Source organism: Pectinophora gossypiella, chromosome 24 (assembly GCF_024362695.1).
Source record: "Pectinophora gossypiella chromosome 24, ilPecGoss1.1, whole genome shotgun sequence".
Lineage (NCBI taxonomy): Eukaryota > Metazoa > Arthropoda > Insecta > Lepidoptera > Gelechiidae > Pectinophora > Pectinophora gossypiella.
In genome coordinates this window covers 6595872-6623361 of record NC_065427.1, presented here as the reverse complement: position 1 = coordinate 6623361, position 27490 = coordinate 6595872, and the positions used below count along the sequence as shown (strand labels likewise).

General features: G+C 39.5%; 1 protein-coding gene across 2 annotated transcripts in view; it reads right to left on the bottom strand.

Moving 5' to 3' along the window:
* Positions 1–27490, bottom strand: part of LOC126377808 (transcriptional activator cubitus interruptus) — a 154111-nt gene that overhangs the window by 71106 nt on the left and 55515 nt on the right. For both annotated transcript variants that reach the window (XM_050025671.1, XM_050025672.1), the window contains exon 3: positions 1674–2104. In XM_050025671.1, the coding sequence (XP_049881628.1) occupies positions 1674–1831 (158 nt within the window). In that variant the 5' untranslated portion in view covers positions 1832–2104. The remainder of the gene's footprint in view (positions 1–1673; positions 2105–27490) is intronic.

The window sequence follows — 27490 nt, the reverse complement described above, 5'->3', positions numbered from 1 at the left end:
ATCATGGCAGTGGTCTGGAGCGGGCGAGCTTCGTCCATATTTCACTGGCCTTTGAGCGCGCGAGCGTCTCATTTGTTGAGTCCTGCTTTTATTAACGGACTAACATTGTAAACGTCTCAATCTCTTTGATGACTTCCTGTTCGTCGTTTGTCAGACTCATTGATTCGCTGATCGGCCCTTTTTTGTTCGTCTCGACTGCCCCCAGTTATAAGAGATTAATGCTGTCGTCAAATCGGCCGCACGGCGATGTTGTGCAATAAATTATCATTAAGTAACACCTTGTCTCACCTGGACAGGGTTTATGGGCTTTCAACCGTAAAGCTGCTTTAGTACCTCTAACCTAATCTAAAACTCCTACCTGCCCTCGTTATAAATTTTCCAACAACTACGAGAGTCAAGGAACTGGAAACGAACTAATGGATAGGTATATTCACAAGCTCATAAGAAGCAAATGCGAATTTTATTGCTGATAGCAAAAACTATTTTAGTCCTAAATATGTACACCTACTTTGTATTGAAAAATTGTTGACTTACAAAAAGGTAGCATGTGCAATTATGCAATAAAAAGGTACCTGCGGAGGCGTGTAGTGGTCTTAATGAACCTCTCCGTTTTATGGACTAGTCCAATAAATGGATGTTTGATACGAGCAAGCAACACGAAATGATCAACCGTAAAGGACACTTGCCAAGCTGGCATAGTCGTAAAATTACATATGTAGATTGATACATTTGATATTAGATTAGCTTTTACATTACGGCCCTATTAATTTATAATGAAAAGAGTTGTAAAACTGGAAATTGTTATTGAGAAAAGTTTTATGAGAGTTGTAAAATTGTAATTGCAAGAAAGTAACGAGTTGACGATTCGGAACTCTAAATGAGACTTAATAAGCGCCATCGAAAAGTAAGCATTTAGGTAAATGGCATCTGTTAACGCAAAATTGTAATAATAAAATTACCTCGTTTAACGACAATTCTTATTATATAGTCATCAGAGTCGGTTATCATAATGACCGCTAAAGGCTTATGACCTTTTTCCAGGAATTTGTGTGTTGACCTTTGCAACTTTTTGAAAATGTGCACAATTTGTAACTATATTTCTTATGCTAAATACTCTAAACATTCATGCAACATCGACTAATTCATGTTCTGCATCAATTGTAACTTTGTAAATTTGACTTCACATCGTACAATTACTACCTATTGGATATTTTTTTTACTGTTAGTTAGTGTCCAATCTTTCCAATTAAGCAAAGTAGTAAAAAGTACTGACCATAGTTAGCTGTGGCAGTATTTAAAATAATTTGCTGTAAATCTACCATTCCGATATTGAATATTAGTATGTCAAAAAATCAAATAACATTCTACAAGGCGTTGGTACAATTACAGTAGTAACTCCGACAATAAAGTTGATCTCACTAAACCATGTAAACTGTCAATTTTTGGATCTCAACTTACTATTTCTAAATATTCTGGTTGGGTTACACTAAAGGACGGAACATACCTACTACTTACTAAGTGCCCTATGTCACTAGGACATCATTGTGACGTCATCAAGGTTGCTTAACCAGCTCCAGGTTCCGGCAGCCGAATGCCGTATAATTTCCCACTGGTGGTGAAACCTAGTGAGATAGTTTACACCAATATAAGGTAAAACAAGACAAAATACTTACTGAGCATGATGATGATAGTGAGTGGCGTGATGCATAGCAGTCGCCTGGGCCCCTGGAGGGGTCGAAGCGTGGAACGCGGCGAAAGCTGAAGGAAACTGAAGAGGCAGGAAACCTCCACTGCCAGCCGTACCAGCCCCCACAGAATCCCGATCAGGCATTCTTTAAACTCACAAAGACACCACCATCACTACACTTCTCTTCATCGTCATTCTTTAACACTCTCTCTTCTACTTCTTCAACACAAATGTCTGTAAAATCGTTTTCACTTTTAACATGTCATGTCTCTTAAATATGTACCACAGACGTCAAGTCAGTTCGAGGCGTATTATGTGCATCTTTTTTTTCATTATCATCTTTCTAAAGTTTGACCTTGTCTGTTTCATCAAGTTTAGAAATTGCGTTGTGTGGTTGTCTCATTTTTTCTTTTGTACCTGTAACAAAAAATAGTAGTTTAGTTAGTGTATCAGTTTTGATTTAGGAGATAGATGTGGGTATAGGATTACTTCTCTCAATGCAATGTGTTCTTGTGTGAGAGAAACAGATAATTCGCGCGCGCTCTCGGTGCTTCTTAACAGCTAATGGCTATTTAGACTAAAGTGAGATCCAGCGGGGGGGTGAGGTAAATCTAGCTCGACATCGTTACAAATTGGCGCGGGGCGGATGAGTGTCTGTTCTATACGTAGTTGTTCTTCATTAATTTTACGTTCTAGAATACTCGCTTTACGAACTCTTGTTTTGCTGTAATTATAATAATGTAAAATCAATAGTCATTGTATCTGTAATGTGGTTTTTATAGAATCCCATTTGTATCTGCCTTCCGTGGTTATATGGTCTAACGAGTTACGCTTGTGGAGAAACGACAAGAAACTACATACTTAATCATTATTCTTTTTCTATCATGCAATAAGTCACTGAATCTCGTTTAAGTAATCTCTTTAGCCATCCTTATTTACTTCGGCTTTAACACAAATTGGCGCGGATGCCTCTTCTTGAAGTATATAAAGTAAAATATGATTGGCCATAGGCAGATCATCTGTCACCACAATGTTCATCATAATTCTTCGTATGACTTTGGGCATATCAAAAGTGCTTGTTTGTGATTTCTCCTATCTACGTCTACCACGGTATCTCACTTCGTGATGTGCCGTTTTCGAGAATGTCCCCAAAGTGGGGATGTTTCTTTAAGTTAAAACACTTTAGCGATGCTGGCTGCTTCTTTTTTCAAATCGTTTTTTCTTGTTTTCTAGGCTAGATAATTAAGCTCTTTTTACACAACTGTTTGGGGATTTCACTGCTGGAAATGGTCTCCCTTTGGGAAGATTGCCGGGAACAGCACATCACTGATCACACTACTAATAATATTGATGTATAATAATATGTTACTTTGACTCAACAAAACACGGAAAGGTGCGACTGCTGTAGGGTTAATTATGTACGTCTGTATATTGCACGAACCAATTTAGAAGGTAATGACTAAATTCAATAATTATTATTATTGCGTATGGCACACAAATATCCTGCTTGGATCAAATATCCAGCTTAAGCTCCCCTAACCAAGTCTCCGCTGCATCCGTCACACAATGCAGTTCGGCTATACCACCTGGGAACCGGTGCAGAGGGCACTCGTTCACTATGTGGGATATGGTTTGGTCCGGGTGACCACATTCACAGTATGGTGGTGGTGGTGGTGGTGGTGAATAATGTGGGGATAATGAATGCCAATTTTGTCAGACCGGAGACAATCCTTTAATCATAAGATCACGACTATATCCCAATTAGGTTAGTCAGAGGTACATCCATCGCAAGATGAACTAAATAAAATACCCACACCTCACAGAGCTTTCTGTTAGATCAATGTGACAAGCGGTGAGCCATATCGCCGTATGGTCGAGACAACTGTGTTAGTAAAACTGAGGGGTTAAAAAGGCCACATCGAAGCAATTCATTTAAAAAAGCAATATTGCAATTTGACATTTGCGCATATAAAAGTAAAATCATCTGGTACCAGGGTGCGAACCGGCGCTCCCCGTTTTAGAAGCAAGCCCTTAATCCTTTACGAAATATTCGCGAAGGTAAGCAACTGAACGTGATAGCTACATCTTTATTCTCTACTCCTCCAGCTGAGAAACTTACAAAATAATGCACCATTAAATTACATACGAATCGCCTAGCACATTCGCACGTAACACAGTGGCATCAGTATAATTGCTAAATTGAAGTGTTATTGTAAAATGTAAGCGAAGAAAAAAAAGTTAATTAGTTCGCGTGTTCCATACAATTGCCATTATGTCTTTATTTTACGATCTCGAAGAATTACTCCGTTTTATTTATAGTTAGGGTTTGGTAATTGCTTGTTATATTATGCATTTAATTGGAATAATTTGAATATTTATGTTTTAGGAAAGTTTTGAAATGGTTTATGAGAACGTTAATTATAAGCTTTTAGAAAATAATATTATTTTTTCCTATTCTTCTTCTTGGTATTATTACTCGTAAGTTGACGTTTAAAAATGTACATATTTTATACACTTTTGGACCCTGTCTATAAAAATCTCTTAAATGTTGAAAAATCAAATTCGGATGGCAAAAATGTGTGGTTTCCATTTTGACTTGAATGAAATTAATTGAACATCAGAATGTGACGTTTCTTGATTTTTTTCAAAATGGCGTTTAGGCGAAATGTCAAATTTATAACGTCTTCCTAAGGCCGGTATTTCTTGATAGTAGCTAAACAGTGAGTTTGGATTTTAAAAGGACATTTGGTCTTACGACTTTCAAGGGAAAGGGTTCAAAATTGTACCTATACACATTAAAAAAATGTCTTGGTATGTAATTTTTTGGGAGAGGGTTGAGGTACGGCACTTCAAGCTCGCATGGAGAGTGCCTTCTATACGTAATTTTACTGTTTATTCTAGGTTGAAACGGTGCTTCATCATCAGCCCATTAACCCCCACTGCTGGGGCACGGGCCTTCCTTTTGGATGGATAGGGAGATCGCGCCTTAAACCACCACGCGGGCCCAGTGCGGATTGATGATTATTAACAACTGCTAATGCAGCCGGGACCAACGGCCTAACGTGCTTTCCGAAGCACGGAGGAGCTCGAGATGAAAACTTTTTTTTTTGGTCACCCATCCTATGATCGGCCTTTGCGAAAGTTGCTTAACTTCAACAATCGCAGACCGAGCGCGTTTATTGCTGCGCCACCGAGCTCCGAGTGAGGAAATGGTGCAAATGCAAACAAAATTAGCCATTATTAAAGCACATAATAACGGGTTCTTACCGCGTTTAAATGGGGATATGAGACTCCCGATATTTCGACACTGTTAAAAATTACGACAGTGTTGAAAATTAGCCATTGTATTTTACTCGTAATACACACAACAATACATACAACCTATCAGCAAGTCTCCCACGGTCTTCCTGCAGGGGACATCGTGCATAACGAGCTCATCTTCCTTACATTATCCTAACATGTTTCCAAAGGCACTATAATGGCCGTTTTTACTGTACGTTAAGACACAGAGTTGTTAGTACACAGAGATGCCGCGGGAGCATAACCAGTGGGGCCGAAATATGCACAAAACGGGCATATTATACGAGGCAACTATCGTATTATAAAACTTTCCACGTCATTCATTGCTTTTTTAGTATCGCGCAACCACAACTAGCTCTTGTGTTACTACGCAATGAATGGCTGGTAAATTGAAGTATTATTATTATTTGAGAATTGTGAGGGCCGAACTGAATACAGCCCGCGAGATCACTGCGACCTTTTCAGATCTATTGTGTCCCTACATTTAAAAATCCTCTAGACCGACCCGTACGAAGAGATCCAAAGACTTTTTGGGAGAAAGCTCCATGACTTTCTGGGAGTCCATTATGTGGCCCCCAAGTGTACGGCTTCTACTATGAGAAGCCTCACAGCTGCACAGCAGATGTAGTAGCATCTCATCCTCCCCTGGGTTCGATTCCCGGTGGGGACATATCACAAAAATTACATTGTGGTCCCTAGTTTGGTTAGGACATTACAGGCTGATCACCTGATTGTCCGAAAGTAAGACGATCCGTGCTTCGGATGGCACGTTAAGCCGTTGGTCCCGGTTACTACTTACTGATGTAAGTACGTAGTCGTTATATGAGTCATGTCAGGGGCCTTTGGTGGCTCAACAGTAACCCTGACACCAGGGTTGATGAGGTTGGTAATTCACCTCACAACCCACACGATAGAAGAAGAAGATCCTCCCCTAAGCAGATACTGCATAAAGGGGACTCGGTCAGCTCCATTCTGTGTAGATGCTTATTGAGTCTGCAATGCCCCGTGAGGGCCCTTATTAAAATCCTAACCTGTCCCCTAGTGAGAGTAAGGGTTTCTGATGAGAATTAAATCGAAGTAGCGGTCCAGTCAGAAAGGTCTTGCAGCCGCGTCACACGCTGACGTGAGTTATCAGGCGACATGCGGACCCATGTAATTTACTGCTGGCATATCTCCCTTGTTTCTATAATCTGTGGTCAGATATTGCTTGCTATAATGACGTTTTTAGACGTTATTTATGAAGACGCGTCGTATATGTCGTAAAAGTCGAGGGAGGATCATGCCCTTACCATCATGATGGGCCTGTCAATACTGTCATGTAAACTTACTGTTATAGGCGTCAGACACTTTTAGAAACATGCCGCACTATAATTATTTGACATCTTAAAAAGTCTTACTAAATCGTTGCCCTATAGTGAAGTGAAGTGTGTTTTAGAAAAATCAAATTCTTTCAGTTCATTTCAAACAAATTACATAAACAGCCTATATACGTCCCACTGCTGGGCACAGGCCTCCCCTCAATCAACCGGAGGGTGTAACAAATTACCTGGAATTTAAGTAGCGTGTAAGTATATCCTCCTAAGGTTGAGATTTCTAGACACAATAGTTTAGTAACGGGAAATAATTTGGATTTTAAAAGGACATAACATCCGAAAGTTATTTTTCAATCAATCAATCAATAATACTTTATTGCACAACGACATACAAAGGACATAAACATACGAATAAAAACATAAGTACAATAGGCGGCTTTATTGCTAAATAGCAATTTCTGCCAGGCAACCTTAGGGTGAAAGAAGTTAATGCATTTTTAAAAAAGGCGGTAACATGGTTTTTACTATAAGTTGACGGTAACCTCAATGCACAATCGCTCGCGTATTCCCAAATACGTTCCTAACAAGATAATTACCATACAATGTTAATATACCTACTTAATATAGACATGGGAAACAAAACGTATTTGGAAGGTATTTTGGTAAAAACTCGCGACAAATTGAGTTGGACAGGTCCACCCAGTGTCATTACCACTTACAAAGAACTGATGTGTGGTGCGAAGGAACCGTCATTGCGGAGAACAATTTTATTTATACGCATGTCGTGGCCAGATCTTAAAATGATCATTTCATGAGGTGTTCGACCATTTCATGAAATGGTCATATTTCACTCATATCGTTAAACGTTTTGTGTTCATTGATATGGCCAGACTACATCATGTGGCCAACGAATGGTATTCTACATTGTTTTAAGTTTACGCGGTTATTATCATAACTAAAACACATAATAACGGGATGTTACCGCGTTTAAAATCCCGATATTCCGACACCCGGTCCCCGGTCCCCGATTCCCGGTTTTTGTTCCGTTGAGACTCCCGATATTTCGACACTCCGATATCAAATATATAATAATAATATATATCAAGCGGCAAAGAAAGAGGGTAGACAGATATGTATGCCCGTAGAAAATTATGGATCTACCTACTCCACTCGAATCTCATCAGTCATCCCGTGATCATGGCACTTGCAATAGTGTCGAAATATCGGCATCAACAGTGGCTGCAAGTTGGCTTTGACTACTTGTGGCTCTGCCCACCCTAGGGATAACGGCCGTGAGTTTGTGTATGTCTCTCTCTCTATTTAAGAGCTGCGCTCTTGTCGGTGGAGTAACCGCCATTCCTCTCTTCTTCCCGCCAAAACCTTCAACTCCCTATACGACACGACCTGCACCTTCTCTTTTATTTGTTTCATAAATGTTATCCTAGGTCTACCCCTTCCTCTCTTCCCTTCAATTTTTCCTTCTATAATGTTTGTTATAAATGAATCGTGTCGTATCAGGTGGCCAATCATATTTCCTCTCCGGTTCTCTATAGTTTTCGTTTTGTGTATGTATGTATGTAATATTACCATAGGGCTGATTTGGATGAAAATTAACACAGATAAATCGAAATTCAGAGACAAATATAGGGTAACTACTTTTCGTGGAAAGCGCGTCGCGTCTTATTTTGCTTATTTTAAATCATCGATTAATATATTTCTCGAAGTATAGTATCATATTTCTCGTAAGACATAAAAATGCTAAGATATAAAAGTTATTTTCTGATGACTCGCAGTTACAAGTTAGTTACTGCTGATACCGAGACGTAACTGACGTGAGTTCATGCGAGTAATGCAATAAAAATTTACAGCATGTCATTAAAAGGGTAAAAAAATCGATTCATAAGCCATTAAAATTATTATGAATGATATACATTCCTATTGGCTATACGATTAGTTTAACTCGTTATAAGTATAATTATAAGGCCGAATGCACACACAGACGGACTTTTTTGGCGGATCTCATTCTTATCGTTTTCCGTTCTGCCGTGTAAGTTCGAAAGAGACATACAGTCTGCGCGCGCTCCCTTTTATTAAAGTTACATAATGGTACATTTAGACTAAAGTGCGACCCAGAGGGGGTGAGGTAAAACTAGCACGGCGCATGGTACGAATTGGCGCGGGGCGGAGAAATACTCTTCTATAGTAGTAGCAGTATTATTCTTCTTTGCCCGGCCCGCAAAACTGCACTGCCTAATATTAAGTGTGTCCTGAGCTTAAGACAGTCAACAATACAGACGGAGTTTAAAAAATAAAAATGTGAACCATTTTATTATCATTCCATTGTGGCCGAACGAAATAAATCGTCAAACTTTTTTTTACAGCAAACATTTAACAAAAGGAGGCGGTCCGCTTCACGCTTTTTATTTACACCACAAAATTAAGATGGACGCCATCCAAAAAATACTTTAAGTAATTAATGAAGATGTGATTGTTTCAGACGTGAGCATTGTCCTTTTAAAACGAGAATATTGACTCCATAATAACACACGACATATCGATATTATCGACAGTAGTATCGAATTGTTCCATTCCGTGCGTTTTACGATGTTTATGTACGCGAAATTGGTGCAGTGTCGAATTTTATCGGCCATTCATAAATCGAATCGTGAATTTTGAATGCGTTCGATTAATAGCGAGTTTTGTTTTCTTTTTTAGCTTGTACAGAGGCAAAGGCTAAGTGCAGTTTGAGGCATTGTATAAAAGTATTTTACTGCTAGTAAGTGCACTCAGTTGACCATTAGGTGCGCTCCAATGCGCTTAACGGGAAGTTAAACAACACTAACTCGGCATTCCTTCATGTTTCAGTAACAAAGACATTATCTACGGTCGACGTTTAACAGACGTAGCACGCATATTTCAACGGACTTACGACTGTTAATAACTTCATTTTAGTCACTTAACAGTCTTACCGGAAAACAAATAATAAACCATTTTTTTCTAAAAATAAAATTATCGATAGTTTTTCATCGACAGTTCCCATCACTATAAAATGAAATGAGTGCTGTATGCGTGGACGCATACCGACTCCTTAATACGGTCCTTAATTACGATTTAATTGTTTTTTACCCGTCGAATTGTTGGTGTGTTCCGAGAATCGAACCCGTTTACCCTCCCAGTCTAGATTTCACAATCAGTTTAATTAAGGCAGACTTTTAATCCAATTAAGTGAATCTAAGCAGTGAGATTAAATATCTTAGGTTTTGTTGCACTTTTTGAGCGTATTTTGTCCCTTGTGGACATGAAGTAGTTTTGAGATTGCACTTTTTTTAAATAATTGGAATTCATAAAGGAGTTCTAGGTGTAACTGAAGAATAGAATGACGTAGTAAAGACATCTTCGATTGTTTCATATCTTTTCAGTCTTGGCAGTCGCTACTGTCAAACCTTCAAGCTAGGTAAGCGGACCATATGAAAACGGGATAACGCTAGGAAGATCATGATTATGTTGTGTCACCTAATGTCAAATACATACATTATTATCACTGTCTCTGTCGATTATGATAATCGTTTGCAACTTGGCTTAGCAAGGCTAGCATGCGCAACGTAATAAAATTGCCGATCGAGTCGATAAATTTTGTCTAAATCGATAAAGTATTTTTCCCTAACATGCGTGTCACGATCGATATCATGACCGTCACGATAAACGTTTATCACGTCGAGAAATCGATGTAGCCATTTTGTAAAAAGAAAATCTATTTGGCAACTTGCATACTTTTGGTGTTGAATCCTTTATCAAATACACGTCAATTTAAGTTAAAAGACTGTAATCCAAGCAAGCAACAAAAAGTGACAATATGGACGTATTACATCGAAATTACGAAATTACTATGGAATTTGTATGAAAAAGCAACATGTGGCGTCATAGAAAAACGTGTCAAAATGTCGAACATATTATTACATTTTTATTTATTAAAATTCATCTCTCTCTCTATTTAAGAGCTGCGCTCTTGTCGGTGGAGTAACCGCCATTCCTCTCTTCTTCCCGCCAAAACCTTCACCTCCCGATACGACACGACCTGCACCTTCTCTTTTATTTGTTTCATAAATGTTATCCTAGGTCTACCCCTTCCTCTCTTCCCTTCAATTTTTCCTTCTATAATGTTTGTTATAAATGAATCGTGTCGTATCAGGTGGCCAATCATATTTCCTCTCCGGTTCTCTATAGTCTTCAATATGGTTCTCTTTTCCTCAACTCTTTCCAGCACTTTTTCATTTGACACCATTTCAGTCCAGCTTATACCCTCCATCCTTCGCCAACACCACATCTCAAACGCTTCCAACCTCTCTCTGTCTCTCTGTGTCATAGTCCACGTTTCACTTCCATAGAGTGCAATGCTCCAAATATATGATTAAAATTCATAAATAATTAAAAATAGAAAAATTAAAATGTTTTTGTTAGTTTTAGCTCTGTCGTTATTTAGTAATCTGTATTCATAACTTATCTTTGATCTAGGAAACTACTCAATTTATCACGATGTCGTATTTTGACAGAAGTACATGATTATTTTGCCATGTTAGCACAACTCGATAAAACGACATATATCGTCAAATTTTATCGCTTTGCGCGTGTTCGTCCGGCTGACGTTGATATTACATAAGCAAAATAAACGACGTCAATCACTTCTAAGGGATAATCAATGATTGTCCTTTGTATCTCCTAGAAGGGTTTAGTACCAAGTCAAGTACAATTCTATATTTGTTATGGTTCGCTAATGTATTCTTATGAGCTCATCTTGTAAGTACTTAGTTGTATTGTAATGCAATCACATAGCATGAGCTCACGACTATATCCCAATTGGGGTAGTCAGAGGTACATCCCAAGATCACCGAGCTTTTTGTTAGACCAACTTGTTAGGTGATGAATCGCCGTCTATAATGATCGAGCCAACTGTACATACACACATAAACTCACGCCTATTTCCCACCGGGGTGCAGAGACTATAGAATTCCATTTGCTTCGATCCTGACACACTTCTGTTGCTTCCTCCACATTCATCAATCGCTTCATACACGCACGCCGCCGGTTCAAAGTAGATCGTATTAAACCTTTTCTAAGGACATCTCCAATTTGGTCAATGTAAGTCCTTCTCGGTCTTCCTCTGCCAGCCCTACTTACTACTATAAGGGAAAAACTGCACTTACGATAAATTAATATAAGTAATAACTCATTGGTGCAAGCCGGTGAACAACATGACCATATTGACTATGGCTGGTGAACCACAGGACCATATTGACTACGGCCGGTGAACCATAGGACCATATTGACTATGGCCGGTGAACTACAGGACCATATTGACTATGGCCGGTGAACCACAGGACCATATTGACTATGGCCGGTGAACCACAGGACCATATTGACTACGGCCGGTGAACCATAGGACCATATTGACTACGGCCGGTGAACTACAGGACCATATTGACTATGGCCGTTGAACTACGGACCATATTGACTATGGCCGGTGAACCACATGACCATATTGATTATGGCCGTTTAACTATGGGACCATATTGACTATGGCCGTTGAACTACGGACCATATTGACTATGGCCGGTGAACCACAGGACCATATTGATTATGGCCGTTTAACTATGGGACCATATTGACTACGGCCGGTGAACCACAGGACCATATTGACTATGGTCGGTGAACCACAGGACCATATTGACTACGGCCGGTGAACCACAGGATCATATTGACTATGGCCGGTGAACCATAGGACCATATTGACTATGGCCGGTGAACCACAGGACCATATTGACTACGGCCGGTGAACCACAGGACCATATTGACTATGGCCGGTGAACCATAGGACCATATTGACTATGGCCGGTGAACTACAGGACCATATTGACTATGGCCGGTAAACCACAGGACCATAGTGACTATGGCCGGTGAACTACGGGACCATATTGACTATGGCCGATAAATCACAGGACCATTTTTTTCTCATTTTTCCTCACCTTATGGTTGTCTGGAAGAAATCGCTTTAAGCGATAAGGCCGCCATTTGCCATGTACTTAGTTAAGAGACGTTTTGTAATTATTTCTTTTTATTTTGGTGCAATAAAGTGTATTTGTATTCTATTGACCATAGTGACTATGGCCGGTGAACCACAGGACCACAGTGACTTCACAGTGTTACTGAATATAATATAACATTTAAAACGTGTACCTTCATAAACTAAAGATCCTTTAACATCCTTGAAATACTAATTAAGACTATAAGTCCTTCACAATAGAAATCATTGCAAATTATTCATACATACGTGCGCTACCAAAACTCGCTGTAAGTAACCATTAGAGCCACCGATCACGATGTCATTCCTACCACATTACCTATAATTCAGCGGGTTGGTGAGATCGTGGCGGTAAGCGGAGCGGACAGCGTGCTTCGAGCGCACGATATTAGCTCCGATTCCTGCAGACACCTCCTAACTTTATTTTAAGTTATACCTGTCCTTTTCTTATCCGCCGAAAAGGAAAGTGACGGATAACTGACAATTGTTAATTTTAAAATGAACGATTATCTCGCTGATATGCAACTCGTTTGACGTGTGCTGTGAACTTAATTTTGTCGGGTTATTTCCAACAGTATCCTGAGCATGATTGTAAGTAGGCTGGACTGTCCGTACATGACTCATTGCTCCATGAGTCACTCGTACAGGAGCGGTAAATAAATGTCATATTTTTATTTCAATTTTATTGTGTATGTGTGTGTATTGTACATCTATGTAATACTAATATTAGTGAGTAAGAAATCATTGTTACTAACAACCTGGGTCCAAGTTACCCGTAATATTTTTTTTTTGGCCAATATAAAATATTGGGAGTGTTTTTTTTCTGCCTAAAATTGACGTGTGTTCCATAAATTTTACGCTTGTCGATTACCCGTGATTTCCTTATAAGACACGACGTTAACCTTTTCTTTAATCTGTTCCATGTAAGCTCTTCTTGGTCTTCCCTAATTGGAATTGGCCTTTGATAGACTGGAATGGAAAATGCTACACCGACAAGAGCGTGACTCTTAAATTGATGATGATGGTAACCCTCAATTGAATCATTTAAAAAATCGGAAATTGTTACCACGGAAACCGAAATCCACGCTGACTAAGTCGCGGTCGGCCGCTAGTAAACAATAAACGCCCTCTCTCACGCTCCGCTCACACCAGAGCACACCCCAAATCGGCATAAGTCAGCACACAATGGTGACACTCCTCATTAGATATGGCCTCTAGACCTGAGCCATGTGATGCACACGAATCACCTGATTAGAGAGCCACTCTACTAATTTGTGAACACTCCTGTCTTTTTGTACGATACGACATAAGTTTGCTAAATACTTTGCGGTTGCATTGAACAATTAATAGGTTTTAAATTTAATTTAGCAGCCCCCGTGGTCTAGTGGTTAGAGCGTTAGGCTCACGATCTGGAGGTCCGGGTTCGATTCCCGATGGGGACAAATCACAAAAATCACTTTGTCATCGATAGTTTGGTTAGGACATTACAGGCTGATTATCTGATTGTCCGACAGTGAGATGATCCGTGCTTCGGAAGGCATGTTAAGCCGTTGGTCCCGGTTACTACGTACTTATGTAAGTACGTAATCGTTACTTGAGTCACGTCAGGGGCCTTCCTATACTTTTCGTGATCGTTTGCAACTTAATCGATTTTTCAAAGGTCCCTGTTATAGACATCTATTGATAATTATCATCATATATTATGTATACTTCTTCTACGTGTGGGTTGTGAGGTGGATTACCAACCTCACCAACCCTGGTGTCAGGGTTATTATTGAACCGCCAAAGGCCACTGACATGGCTCATGTAACCACTACATACTTACATCAGTAAGTAGTAACCGGGACCAACAGCTTCACGTGCCTTCCGAAGCACGGATCATCTTACTGTCGGACAATCAGGTGATCAGCCTTTAATATCCTTACCAAACTAGGGATCACAAAGTGGTTTTTGTGATATGTCCCCACCAGGATTCGAACCAATGCTGGACCTGAAACTACTGGACCACGGAGGCTGTTAGGTGTAGGGTTTTCGAGTACAGTCCACCTCAGCCCCTTCGTACATTTCGTCACAGACAACCACAAAACCAACCATAACTAAAGCTAAGAATCTACCATGTTTTTCAAAACAACAAACAAAAAGCAAAGTTTGAAATTTCCGTCACGATTTTCAACTATTGTCATATAACATTATCTCCGGTTAGTTATGTAATAAAGTGTTTGTTATGAAAAGTCGAGTTAGTTACGAATATCAGCAATGTTGAGATATATGGTAGTCTTCTTGTCGTGTGATTTCTGAGCCGTGGTAGCCCTTACTTATTGTTTTTGGTGAACGTTTTTAAAAAAACTATTTCAAACTAACGAAATCAGCCGAAAATAAATATTAGACCTTGTGTACATATTGAAACGTGTTACAATCCATCCTTCAGTGTGAAGACATCATTATTAGTTACCATATATATTTGCGAACTGAATAAACATAAATTATTGTAAATACATCAACAGCATCGTAATCAGTGGTGTGCCTCTGGAATATTCCCAATTCGAGAATGTTCCCGGTAGTACAAAGGCGCGAAAACTAAGTAAAAAGAGCTTTATTGCCTAACCTTTAGGTACGTAAGATCACGTGCTTAGGGAAGCTAACAAAGAGAAAATTTAAATCGAAAAAAAATCTGACTCAGACGGGGCTTGAACCCGCAGCTTCTGTGAAGCCGGGACGAGCGTGTTAACCATTACACCACCGGGTCCTCCTCCTGTCCATGCGAAATTCTGCTGATCTATTGTTTTGTTTTATATTAGTATAAGTAATTTCTAAATAATTTGTACGCGTATGTATGTCTATCTATATAATATTATACGTTGAAAGTCTCTCTTGTCACGTAGGTCAGCTGGAAGAAACCTCTTTGTTTAGAGATAAGCTTGCCTGTACTATCTGTTTTCTTTGTATGTTTCTTGTGTCTGTTTTATTGTGTACAAATAAATAAATAAAAAATCTATGTATCGTTATTAATTCGACGCCGGCGTCATCTATATAAAATATTGAATACTAATATTACGTTAGTACGTGAGAGGGTGCTGTAAAAACAAAAATCATTTTCTCTTTGTGACAGTGTTAAAAAGGCCACATCGAAGCAATTCATCTAAGAAAGCAATATTGCTATTTGAAATTTGTTTGCATTGCTCACTTACTTTTATATGCGCAAATGTCAAATAGCAATATTGCTTTCTTAGATGAATTGCTTCGATGTGGCCAGACTCCCAAGATCACAGTACAAGAAAGAACAATTTGAAAAAGAAAAGTAGCTAGTGTCCTATTTTTTTTTTAGAACAGGAACATTTGCCCACTTGGGAATATTCCCGGGAAATTCACATCACTGATGGTAATCGATAAAAAACACGAAGAACATTTGGCTCGGATCCGAGACGAGAATATACTAACTAATATTGAGGAGATGTACTGCATAACACAAATATACAATTTGAAATGAACTTTAGACTTTTAGAGTAAAGTACTTTCTTTTGCAGGGCTGGCAGAGGAATACCAAGACGTGATAAGGCAGAGATGACCTAAGAAACAGTGTCATAAAAGAGAGGTGTGGTGTAAAAGATGATTATAGAGACTAAGATTGAGAAGGGAATGTTAAGTTGGTTTGGACACGTAGAGCGGATGAAGGATAATAGGATTACGAAAGCAGTATATAAAGCGAAGGTTGATGGTAGGGCTGGCAGAGGAAGACCTATAAGCACTTGCTACAGTGTCGAAATATCGGGAGTCTCATATCTCTATTTAAACGCGGTAAGAACCCGTTATTATGTGTTTTAATTAAGATCTAGAAGGGCGTACATTGACCAAATTGGAGATGTCTTTAGAAAAGGTTCAGTTTGATCTAATCTGAACCGGCGTGCGTGTACGAAACGATTGATGAATGTGGAGGAACCAAGAAAACTCTGTCAGGATCGAAGCAAATGGAATTACATAGTCTCTGCTTACCGTGTGGATTGTGAGGTGAATTACTAACCGCATCAACCCTGGCCTCAGGGTTATTATTGAGCCGCCAAAGGCCCCAGACATGGCTCATGCAACGACTGTAGATCAGTAAGTAGTAACCGGGACCAACCGCTTAACGTGACTTCCGAAGCACGGATCATCTTACTTTCGGACAGATGATCGTTCTGTAATGTCCTTACCAAACTGACGGTTACAATGTAATTTTTGTGGTATGTCCCCACCGGGATTAGAACCCGGGACCTCCGGATCGTGCCCAACGCTCAATCACTGGACCACGGAGGTTGTTAATTTTCACTATAAGGCGAAGATTATAAATATGTACGTTGCAGGACATTAGAATACATAGCCTGACTTAAACAGACAACTAGCCGAACCTAATAGATATTGCAGCCGCATAGTTCGCCGGCCATAGTAAAACTTTATTTATGTTTTCGGCTTTTATGGCCTTTGGGCGATGACTTCCTAATTACTTGACGCCTGCGCATCGACCAACCTAACTTTACCGTCGAAATACATCCTTTATAACCCTAATCAGTTCAGTGTAAAGTCTAAATTGGACAAATCTTTTGGTGATTCAGGTGTACGTAAAAGAGAAGTTTGGTTTTGTGTATTCCAAACATGGGAGGAAGTTATAAAAGTGTTTCGTATAAATTCGGACAATAAAAGGTAGACTTTATTTATTTATGTTACGTTATATTTTATTTTTATACTAGATTGGTAGTCATTTCTGGTTTATTGGTGGTCAAATGAGGTGTTTTACTGTTTGGTTTTTGTTCGAATGGCGCGTAAAGTTACTGTCGTAATTCTATGTAAGGAATGCAATCCCGATCTCGCGAGAACGCGTCTATTTTTTCGGGATCAATCCCAAAGCATAATATGACAAGATCCCATTCGAGATTGACGGGATTGGCGAATCTCCTTGTATCATACTTTTTATTTTGATTACGCTGATTTCCAAAGAAAACTAATTATTTAGTTCATCATCATCAGCCGTACGACGCCCACTGCTGGGCATTGGCCTCCCCCTAGGCTCTCCAAGACGATCGGTCCTGCGCTGCCCGCATCCTGCGGCTTCCCGCGACCTTCACCAGATCGTCGGTCCACCTTGTAGCGGGCCTACCCACTGAGCGTCGTCCGACACGAGGTCGACATTCGAGAACCTTTCCGCCCCAGCGGCCATCGGTTCTCCTCGCTATGTGTCCTGCCCACTGCCACTTCAGCTTTTTATTATTTAGTTAAGTACTAGTTATTTAGTTCTTAGTTGGTGTTTAGTGATGTTGTTGTTGTTATTATTCAGTTAGTAATATTGAAGAGCAAATGCTTTTTGTTTTCTTTCAAAAATATTGTATTAATTCACCTCACTATTACATACAAGCAGTTTTTATCGTTTTCAGCCATTCTAACTTTATTGTTTTTCTATAAACTAGACGAGATCCCGCATATTTCGGGATCTGGCGCGATTGATGTTTCCAATCCCGCGGAATCTTGAGTCGGGATTGCATTCCCTAATCCTATGCTTAAGTAGAGCCAGAGGTTGTGAAAAGCAACCGCTTTTAGAAGTGATATGTATAAACGCGTGAGTGCAAGCGAGGCACCACGAGTGCTGCCTCACTCCTAAACGGCTGATGGCCATTTAGACTAAAGTAAGACCCAGCGCGGGGGTGAGGTAAATCTAGCTCGGCCCTTGGTGCGGGGCGGGTAGTGTCCGTTCTATAAGTAAGTAGTGTTCTTCCCCCTCGGCATAACCACGCGGTGCGAATCATATCGACGACAACGACCAATAGACGCAGAGAATGCTATCTACGCAGATAAACGTCGTAGGGCTATTAGTCGAAACATAACATAGCCTATATACATCCCACTGCTGGGCACAGGCCTCCCCTCAATCAACCGGAGGGGGTATGGAGCATACTCCACCACGCTGCTCTACTGCGGGTTGGTGGAGGTGTTTTTACGGCTAATAGCCGGGACCAACGGCTTAACTTGCCCTCCGAAGCACGGAATCATCTTACTTTTTCGGACATTCAGGTGATTCAAGCCTGAAAAGTCCTTACCAAACAAAGGACAGTCTCATAAAGTGATTTCGACAATGTCCCCATCGGGAATCGAACCCGGACCTCCAGATCGTGAGCCTAGACCACGGAGGCTGCTATTAGTCGAAAACCACGATATAAATCGCGCGGTGCGGCTGCTGTGCCGCGGGGGCTTGTTAAACCAGTTACACGACTTAATAAGTCCATAGACACAAAACTTGTGTCTATGAACTTATCAAAAATGGTAGCTGTAACAAAAAATATAGGACTTACCATCAAGAGGGGCAGCATTTTTACCCGACTGCCAAAGGAGGGTAATGCTTTTTTATACTGTAAATAACATCGCATCTCCCCTTAACATACATACATACATAAACTCACGCCCGTAATCCCAAATGGGGTGGGCAGAGCCACAAGTAATCAAAGACAACTTGCAGCCACTGTTGATACGAAGTCCTAAGATGGATCTCCCCTTAAACGCAGTCACATTCTGGGTAAGCGGGTAATTGTTACAAAACGTTATAATTGCTGTGTCTTAATTTACTTGAGGTATACATGCGCAGTGACAGCGATCGAGCGAGAAGCGAATAAGACTTTGCTCTCTAAATTAAAAAAAAAAAATTCAAAATTGGCTTACAAAGTTAGCGCTTCTTGAACGTCAAAAACTAAATTACATATTATGTATTTAGCTGTAAAACTACTACCACATCGGAATCTGTAACGCTGAGGGAAAGACGTGGCCAGAAAACCTCCCAGCACAGGGCCCTAGTCCTACTGTTTCATGATTTCCTTTCTTTTTTCAAATCCTGTTTGTATTACATAATTTATAAAATTAAATACAATTAATTAAATCTTAATATAAGCTAATTGTTTCCACTTGTTGAGATTGCATAGAAAATATCGAAAGCGAAAAACATAACGTGCTGATATTTTATTGATAAAACTGACATAGACATTTAAATAACAAATGGAACGTTATAAAATTGACATGTATAAAAAAAAACTTAATAAGACCAAGGAGGCAGAGGCCGAGGCCGAGAACAAAAGAGGCAGAGGACGCCCTCCTTATACCTGGTGGACCAGCATGTCCCGATTGCTGAAAAATGAAAATTTACCCGACCCGACAACCCTAGACAGAATGTCAGAGCGCCGCAAAATTAGAAGAGCCGACCCCACCTAAAGTGGGATAGCGCAAGGAAGAAGAAGAATAAGACCAAGGAGGGCGTCATTAACAGCTATGAGAGAGAGAGAGAGAGAGAGAGAGAGAACTCACTAGATAGATGGCTGTAATATAGTTTGTATCTTATTATGTATAAACAGGGAGTGGGGGGAGGGGCGATACGACAAGACTGACATTCACCATTAGGGCTATTTTTAGTCCGAAAGTAAGGTGATCCGTGCTTCGGAAGGCACGTTAAGCCGTTGGTTCCGGTTACTACTTAGTGATGTAAGTATGTAGTCGTTACATGAACCATGTCAAGGGCCTTCGGCGGCTCAATAATAACCCTGACACCAGGGTTGATGAGGTTGGTACCCTGACACGATAAGAAGAAGAGCACTACGAATAGAATTCAGAATGTTTAAAATGAAAGTCGACTTGTATTCGCAAATCGCCAACTGTGGGCCAAACGCTACGAGCCCGCACAAGCTGTCATTACGCTTGTAGAAATGTTTTAATTAACTCCTTATAATACTGAGTCAATTTGCGACATCACAATACAATGGTATTTTTTACTGCTGGGCTACAGGAAAAAAAAGAAGCCAAGTGCGAGTCGGACTCACCCATGAAGGGTCAGACAGACTGGAAGGTCAGACAGGCAGTCGCTTCTGTAAAAAACCGGGCCTGTCAAATCTTCAGGTTAGGTAAGCGGACCCTGTGAAAAACGGGATAATGCTAGGGAGATTATGATGATGATTTTCACCTCGGCTGGTCACGCTCAAACGTCAGTGTATCCCACAGAAACCGTTACCGCGGTTGATCCTTTCATCGCTTTTTAACATGCAAAGGCCAAAGCGAGGGGACATCCATAAATTACAATGAGCTAGCGATGGGCCTTGAGCCGTTCGCACCTAAACAGGCGCGTAATACGTGCGTCCGGTCCTTGATACACAGTTTACGATCTTCCATCAGCTTGATTTTATAATTGTTTAGATTTAGATTATTTTTATACTTACTCAAGAAAAACCCATCGGAACGGCAATGCAGGACGGAAGGGGTAAGTAACACGGACTGTAACCTAGGTAGAACCTATATTTGGTTCATCATCATCAGCCCATTAACGTCCCCACTGCTGGGGCACGGGCCTTCCCTATGGATGGATAGGGAGATCGGGCCTTAAACCATCACGCGGGCCCAGTGCGGATTGATGGTTATTAACGACTGCTAATGCAGCCGGGACCAACGGCTTAACGTGCCTTCCGAAGCACGGAGGAGCTCGAGATGAAAACTTTTTTTTTTGTGGTCACCCATCCTATGACCGGCCTTTGCGAAAGTTGCTTTACTTCAACAGTCGCAGACCGAGCGCGTTAACCGCTGCGCCACCGAGCTCCTATATTTGGTTATCAACAACCAATTTAAAAGGGCTTCTTAATTAATATAGTTTAGTTTAAGTGTTAATTGTACATAATTTATTTTATTTTGAGTTCTGTTTATTTGTTTTAGTTTTATTTTAATTTTATTTGTTTTGTTTCATATTTTTCTAATATTTTTGTTATGTAACTGTTTTGTTTATGGTGTAAATAAATTCCTACATTCTGCAATTAAACAGCTCAATTAAAAAGTTGTTAAAAAGTAAAAAAAAAAAAATTAAAAGATTCGACTCTAAGAGCTACCGCTTGTCTGTATGAACTTCACGAGTTAGTCACTGACACACTCATCCCGAAATCTCAAAAACTACAAGTGCTAGGAATCTCGAATTTTGCATGGAGGTTCCTTTTAGGACGTAAGAGCATACTTCGACGGGATTTTGCGAAATGCAATCTCTAAGGAGATAAAAATGGATGACAAAATGTGAAACTTCTATAGTTTTAAAAGTAGAATTTCAGGGCAAGTCGCGGATAAAAGCTAGTGTATAAACGGATACCAGTTTATTTTGTACGATTTGATTCTAATTCTTGCTAGGGAACAGGTTTTACATGAGAGGTCCGTATTAACTGGCCACTTTTTCTATTAAAGCCTATGGATTTATTTAAGTAATCAAGGTTATTTATATTTGTTACAAAAAATGTTTATGTATTGGTAAACGCAATTTGCAGTAAAGGAGTAATTTCATTACTGGAATCAAAGGTTTGTAAAACAAATACATGTTAGAAAGACACCTCTATGTCTGTTATATATAATGTATTTATTTATCTTAAGTGCAGTTTTCACTAAGACAGTGGCCTCGACCATTATAGACGGCGATACGGCTAACCACCTATCACGTTGGTCTAACAGAAAGCTCGGTGAGGTGTGGGTACCTCTGATTATCCCAATTGGGTATTTGACTGGGTCAAAGATAAATTATAAAACGCTAATCTAGAAATAGAAGTCAGTCTGAGATGATCAAAAATCAATCTCATTTTACTTTTAGACTTATTTTCGAATTTTATTTATGAATTAAGTAACAATGAGGACGACGTTTGACCGCTTGTATTGATGACGTCACAAGACAGTATTTCCATGCAAACTCCAAATGAAACTTTCGTTTTGACGTTTCGTAAAAAGTATCTTATTGAGTAAGTTGTAAAGTAGCCTATTGTAGATCAAATGTAGTCGTGAGCATAATATGTTATTGGGTCATGTACGGTCACGAGCATTAATATGTATACACTTTGGTACCATGTCACATTAACTTTTTTGACAAATTGAACTGTAAGTCTCACTAAATGTCAAATATGTTAGTGCGACAGAGTCCTAAAGTGGGTACATTATATTGCTCATGACTGTAGTAGGTTCAAGATAAATTATGAAATTCTGATTAATAAATAAAAACACATCTAAAAGTAACGAAAAACCTTTTCTTCTTTCAATTTAACTCATTTATGAATTTTAAACAAGAAAAACGTTCTTAATAATAAGTCCGACATTTTATCACGATTTTCTATGACGTCACAGTGTGCTTTTTCAAACAAATTCCATAGTAATTTCGTGTTTTGTTAGGACGTAATATACGATCCGGACGACCCGATTACCCTAGCCATAGAGGCAGCCTATCAGCTCGGGACACCAAACACTTCAGGACCCCGATACCGACCCCGCCGGCGTGGTCGACGATTTCCCTCATTCAGCGCTTATCGCTATCGTCCCACTAGGGTCGATTAATTCTTTCAAATATTTTTCCTCTCAGACGACGCCCTGAGCCGAGGTTCGCGCCCAACTGGGCACCCTCAGGCCTGTTGTCTTAAACGTTGTACCGGGTGAGAGCCTTCAGCGCTCCCCATTTGTCCATTTGTAGTTAATGCCATCTGCGGCAAATCTACAATAAGTCACGTAAAAAAAAATCGTGATTTGACATTTAGTAAAAAGTAACTGATTTGACTAGTTGGAAACTAGGCGAAGAACTTGACGAAGCCTGTGGTGGATTTAATGATGTATTTTTTTTTACGATATATAATTAAACTTTATACACATATATATATATATAATGAAACTAGCCTATATTTGTTATATCAACACTATTCGCCGTTTAGTTCTCCAATCGTTACTTCATTTTCTAGTCACTTTTCTCATCTAAGTCAATCAGAAGGAAACCACGCAAAGCCATTTACACTAAGCCCGCGCCTCGCTTGCGGTTGCCTTTTTTACTCCTATTTACTCTATTTTTTACTCCTTTTACTCTATCCAACTAAGCGTGTAAACGAAACCGCAAATCGTGGTGTTGCGGATACTCCAATTATTTGAAATAGAGCTTTTAGTTTGAGAGGTAGAGTAATAACTTCATCCACTCGTAGACCGCTGAATGTTGGTGGTCTGGTTCTTAGTTTTTACGCTATTTTATTCTACTCTATCATTTTGTCGGTTATATAAAAAAAAAATGTTTATTTTCATTTATATGCTTCTACATTTGACAGGTTTTCGATGCCTCCCTTTAAGTTTTTTAAAAACCTGTGTCGGGAGGCAAGAATCTTAAAATTCTTACATACATACATAAACTCACGCCTATTTCCCACCGGGGTAAGCAGAGACTATAGAATTCCATTTGCTTCGATCCTGACACGCTTCTCTTGCTTCCTCCACATTCATCAATCGCTAAAAATTAAAAAAAAAAAACGCTTCGCTTAAAATTCTTAAAATTTAAAATTATATAGCTATCAGTTATATACTCTAAGGGCCATATAATTTATGACACAATGGTGTGAGAAGCAGCAGTTAGTTTTAGGCGGATGAGACATTCGAAAAAAAATATATGTAAAAATTTACAAAATGTAACTATGTTACTGAATAAAGATATTTTTGACTTTTGAGTGTGCAATTACTGAAAAATCAAACGTTGGAATCAGACAAAAGAACGTCGGCGTCTAATTTCAAAATTCGAACATATAAACTAAGCTGATAAAAACAACGGTCCGCGCGCTGACTTCACGCAAGTCTAAACTATCTTCCAGAGGGGTAGAGGTAAACCTAGCTCAGACGCTGGTGGGGGGCGGAGTTACCATTCTAGTAGTATTATTCCTTATTCTATGCCTGAATGTAACCAGTTGTCCGAGCAACCAACAGCAAACATTTTGCTACACGCGCGATGGTTGCAAAATAACCAACCCTAGCGTTATACCGTTCTCACGGGGTCCGCTTACCTAACCTGAAGATTTGACAGGTCCGGTTTTTTATACAAGCAGAATAATATTAAGTACTTAGTAGGAATGTTTCCATACATTATGGTTATAAGGCATTGACTCCACATACTGTCTAGTACAATTCAATTCCAATGATTCATACACGGAGTCACGTGATAACTTACATACGCGCCGCGAGGAGTTAAGGCGACGACGTATACAGGACAGCTTTTTTATATTTTTACATATACATTCCCGAGAATTGGATTTTTGACGGTATGTGACCTAACCTGTATTGGGCTGGGTTTCCCTTCGCGGGTTAGAAGGTCAGACAGGCAGTTGCTTATGTAAAAAACCGGACCTGTCAAATCTTCAGGTTAGGTAAGCGGACCCGGAAACGGGATAATGCTAGGGAGATGATGATGACATAATGGTGCTAATTCCTGTAAATACCATCTAATTTTATTTTAAGTTATATCTGTCATTTTCTTATCCGCCGAAAAGGAAAGGGACGGGTAATCGACAAGCATAAAATTTATGGAACACACGTCAATTTTAAGCACAAATCTAAACCAACGGTCTAAAAATTTTACCATGTCAATAACCCGACACAGTTAAGTAGACAGCACGTCAAACGGATTGCATACCAGCGACGTACCGTTTGATTCGCCCGGGTTATTCATTCATTTACTCATTCTTCCTAAAATTAAGAGCTGTGAATCATCCGTCCCTTTCCTTTTCGACGGATATGAAAACGACGGATATAACTTAAAATAAAATTAGGCAGTGTCTGCAGGAATCGGGGCCAATATAATATTAAACAGAACGACTAATTTAAATATAATAGATAAAGTTTTACAATAGCTAATACGCAGTACTTACTCTAGTAGTCTAGATCTCTGTCAAAGTACAGAAGCCAGTGTTGTGACATTTATTAGCATAGTGATGTCAACTTTTATCAGAAATCAGATTTTTTTTTAATTTATTCGCTTAGGACAGGTAGGTACAGAGTCACAATATGGTATAAGAACGTGTTACAGCATCTCCATCCTGCTAATTATTATTAGCATGCAAATGTCGAAAACTCAAAAATTCTCTGATTTAAACACTGTGGTCCTGTGAAACACCGGCTTGCTTTTCAAACGGGGAGCGCCGGTTCGAACCCCGGTTACGGACTTGCACCAATGAGTTATTAATTTACCTTAAGTGCAGCTTTTACTAACACAGTTGGCTCGACCATTATAGACGGCGATACGGCTCTCAACGTTGGTCTAACAGAAAGCTCGGTGCGGTGTGGGTACAGAGTTCATCTTCCGATGGATGTACCATCTTATGCTTATGTTATGATAAGTGAGACCCAGCGGAGGGGTAAGGCAAATTAGTGCGGGGCGGAGTGTCCGTTCTATCATCAGCCGTACGACGCCCACTGCTGGGCATAGGCCTCCCCCAAGGATCTCCACGATCTCCTGCGCTCCGATCTATACATAGTTACTATTCTTTATATAAAATTCAACAAATGAACATCTTTTAAATATAACTATTTTTCGAGTCACCAAACAACCGTCCCCTTAATCAGGTAGTACGATTGGTATGCGTACACGCAGCCCTTCTTAGAACCAAGATAAAAACCGCGGCGACACTCAATTTATTGTGCATTTTGAATAATTCTACCTTTTTTCAATCTTTTCTTGTATTTTTTTCTAGCCTTTTTATTGGCTTGTATTCCTATCAATTTGTTATATAGGTGCTTGTGGTGAATCGGAACGTATTTTATAAGATTATCGACTGCAGACTGACTATAAAATAAATATTTTCGTATTCTTGTATGATAGGTATGTTTTTCTTATGAAATCAAAAAAGATTTTGGGTACCGGTAAGTGTAAGTATAATTTAATATATTCTAATAAAATATTTACATCTTCTTTCAATACTGAGTTTATATATATACATATTTCCAACCGGAGTAAGCAGAGAATGAAATTCCATTGGCTTCGATCCTGACACGCTTCTCTTGCTTCCTCCACATTCATCAATCGTTTCATACACGCACGCCGGTTCACAGTAAATCGTACTGAACCTTATCCAAGGACATCTCCAATTTGGTCAACGTATGTCCTTCTAGGTGTTCATCTGCCAGCCATACCACCAACCTTTTCTTTATATACTGTATCGAATTTTGGTCTTATTCATCAGCCCTTTCGCTTTTAAATAGTGTTAGGCGGATGAGCCGTTCGTGATGTAACAATTTACGATTCAAAATGTAATATATGTTACCTACTGAATAAAGATATTTTTTAAATTTGAATTTGAATAAGCTACCTAACAATTCTGTCAATTTGTCACAATTACAATCACTAATAGGTATAGGTAAATAAAAACAAAATCTTATAGCCATTTGTACAAGCAACTAACGTGTTATTATTTCATACAAAGTAATGCAAAAGGAAGTAGCTTGCATAAAAAGTTGCGACAAATGTAAACAAATGCTCGCGCATGCGTCATATACTCGGCAAGGGTAAATGACCCAACATATAATTTTTTGTTTATAGATTTCTATGACAATTACTTTTGAGTATGCCTGTATTCTGTTATTATTATTGCGTATAAAAAGAAGAAAAGCTAGAAGGAAAGAGAGGAAGGGGAAGACCAAGAAGAGTTTACATGGAACAGATTAAAGAAGTCGTGTCTCATAGGGAAGTCAAGGCATTGGCCTTTGATAGACTGGAATGGAAAATGCTACACCGACAAGAGCGTGCTCTTAAATTGATGATGATAATGGCAAAAAAAAAAACCTGCGTGGACCATATATCCTGCTGAAGCTCCCCTAACCAAGTCTCTGCCGCATCCGTCACACAATGCAACTCGGCTATGCCACCTGGGAACCGGTGTAGAAGGCATTCGTTCATTATGTGAGACAGGGTTTGATCCGGGTGCTGACCACACTCACGGTATAGCGACTCCTTTAAGGCCCATAAATGTAGAATTGTAGCGATGACAGCGACTTTCCGAACGGCGACCCGCGCCATTACCGCAACCGAACCAAATTCCACGTCACCGCCTTTTTAAAAGGCGGGAAAACGTTCCCGTTCGAAAAAGAAGAAATCAAAATAAAAACAAATGAAATAATATGCCAGAAGGTGATGGTTTGACTTTCCGTGTCAATAATTTATTTATTTCTCTCTATAGTTTTCATCGTCCTTTGACAATGACGACTTAACGAGACTGATCGACGACTGAACATAAATAAATCAAGCAGACGGCAATGTAAATAAACATCGCATTTTATAAGCAAGACACGTATGATTCTAGAAAGCTCTCT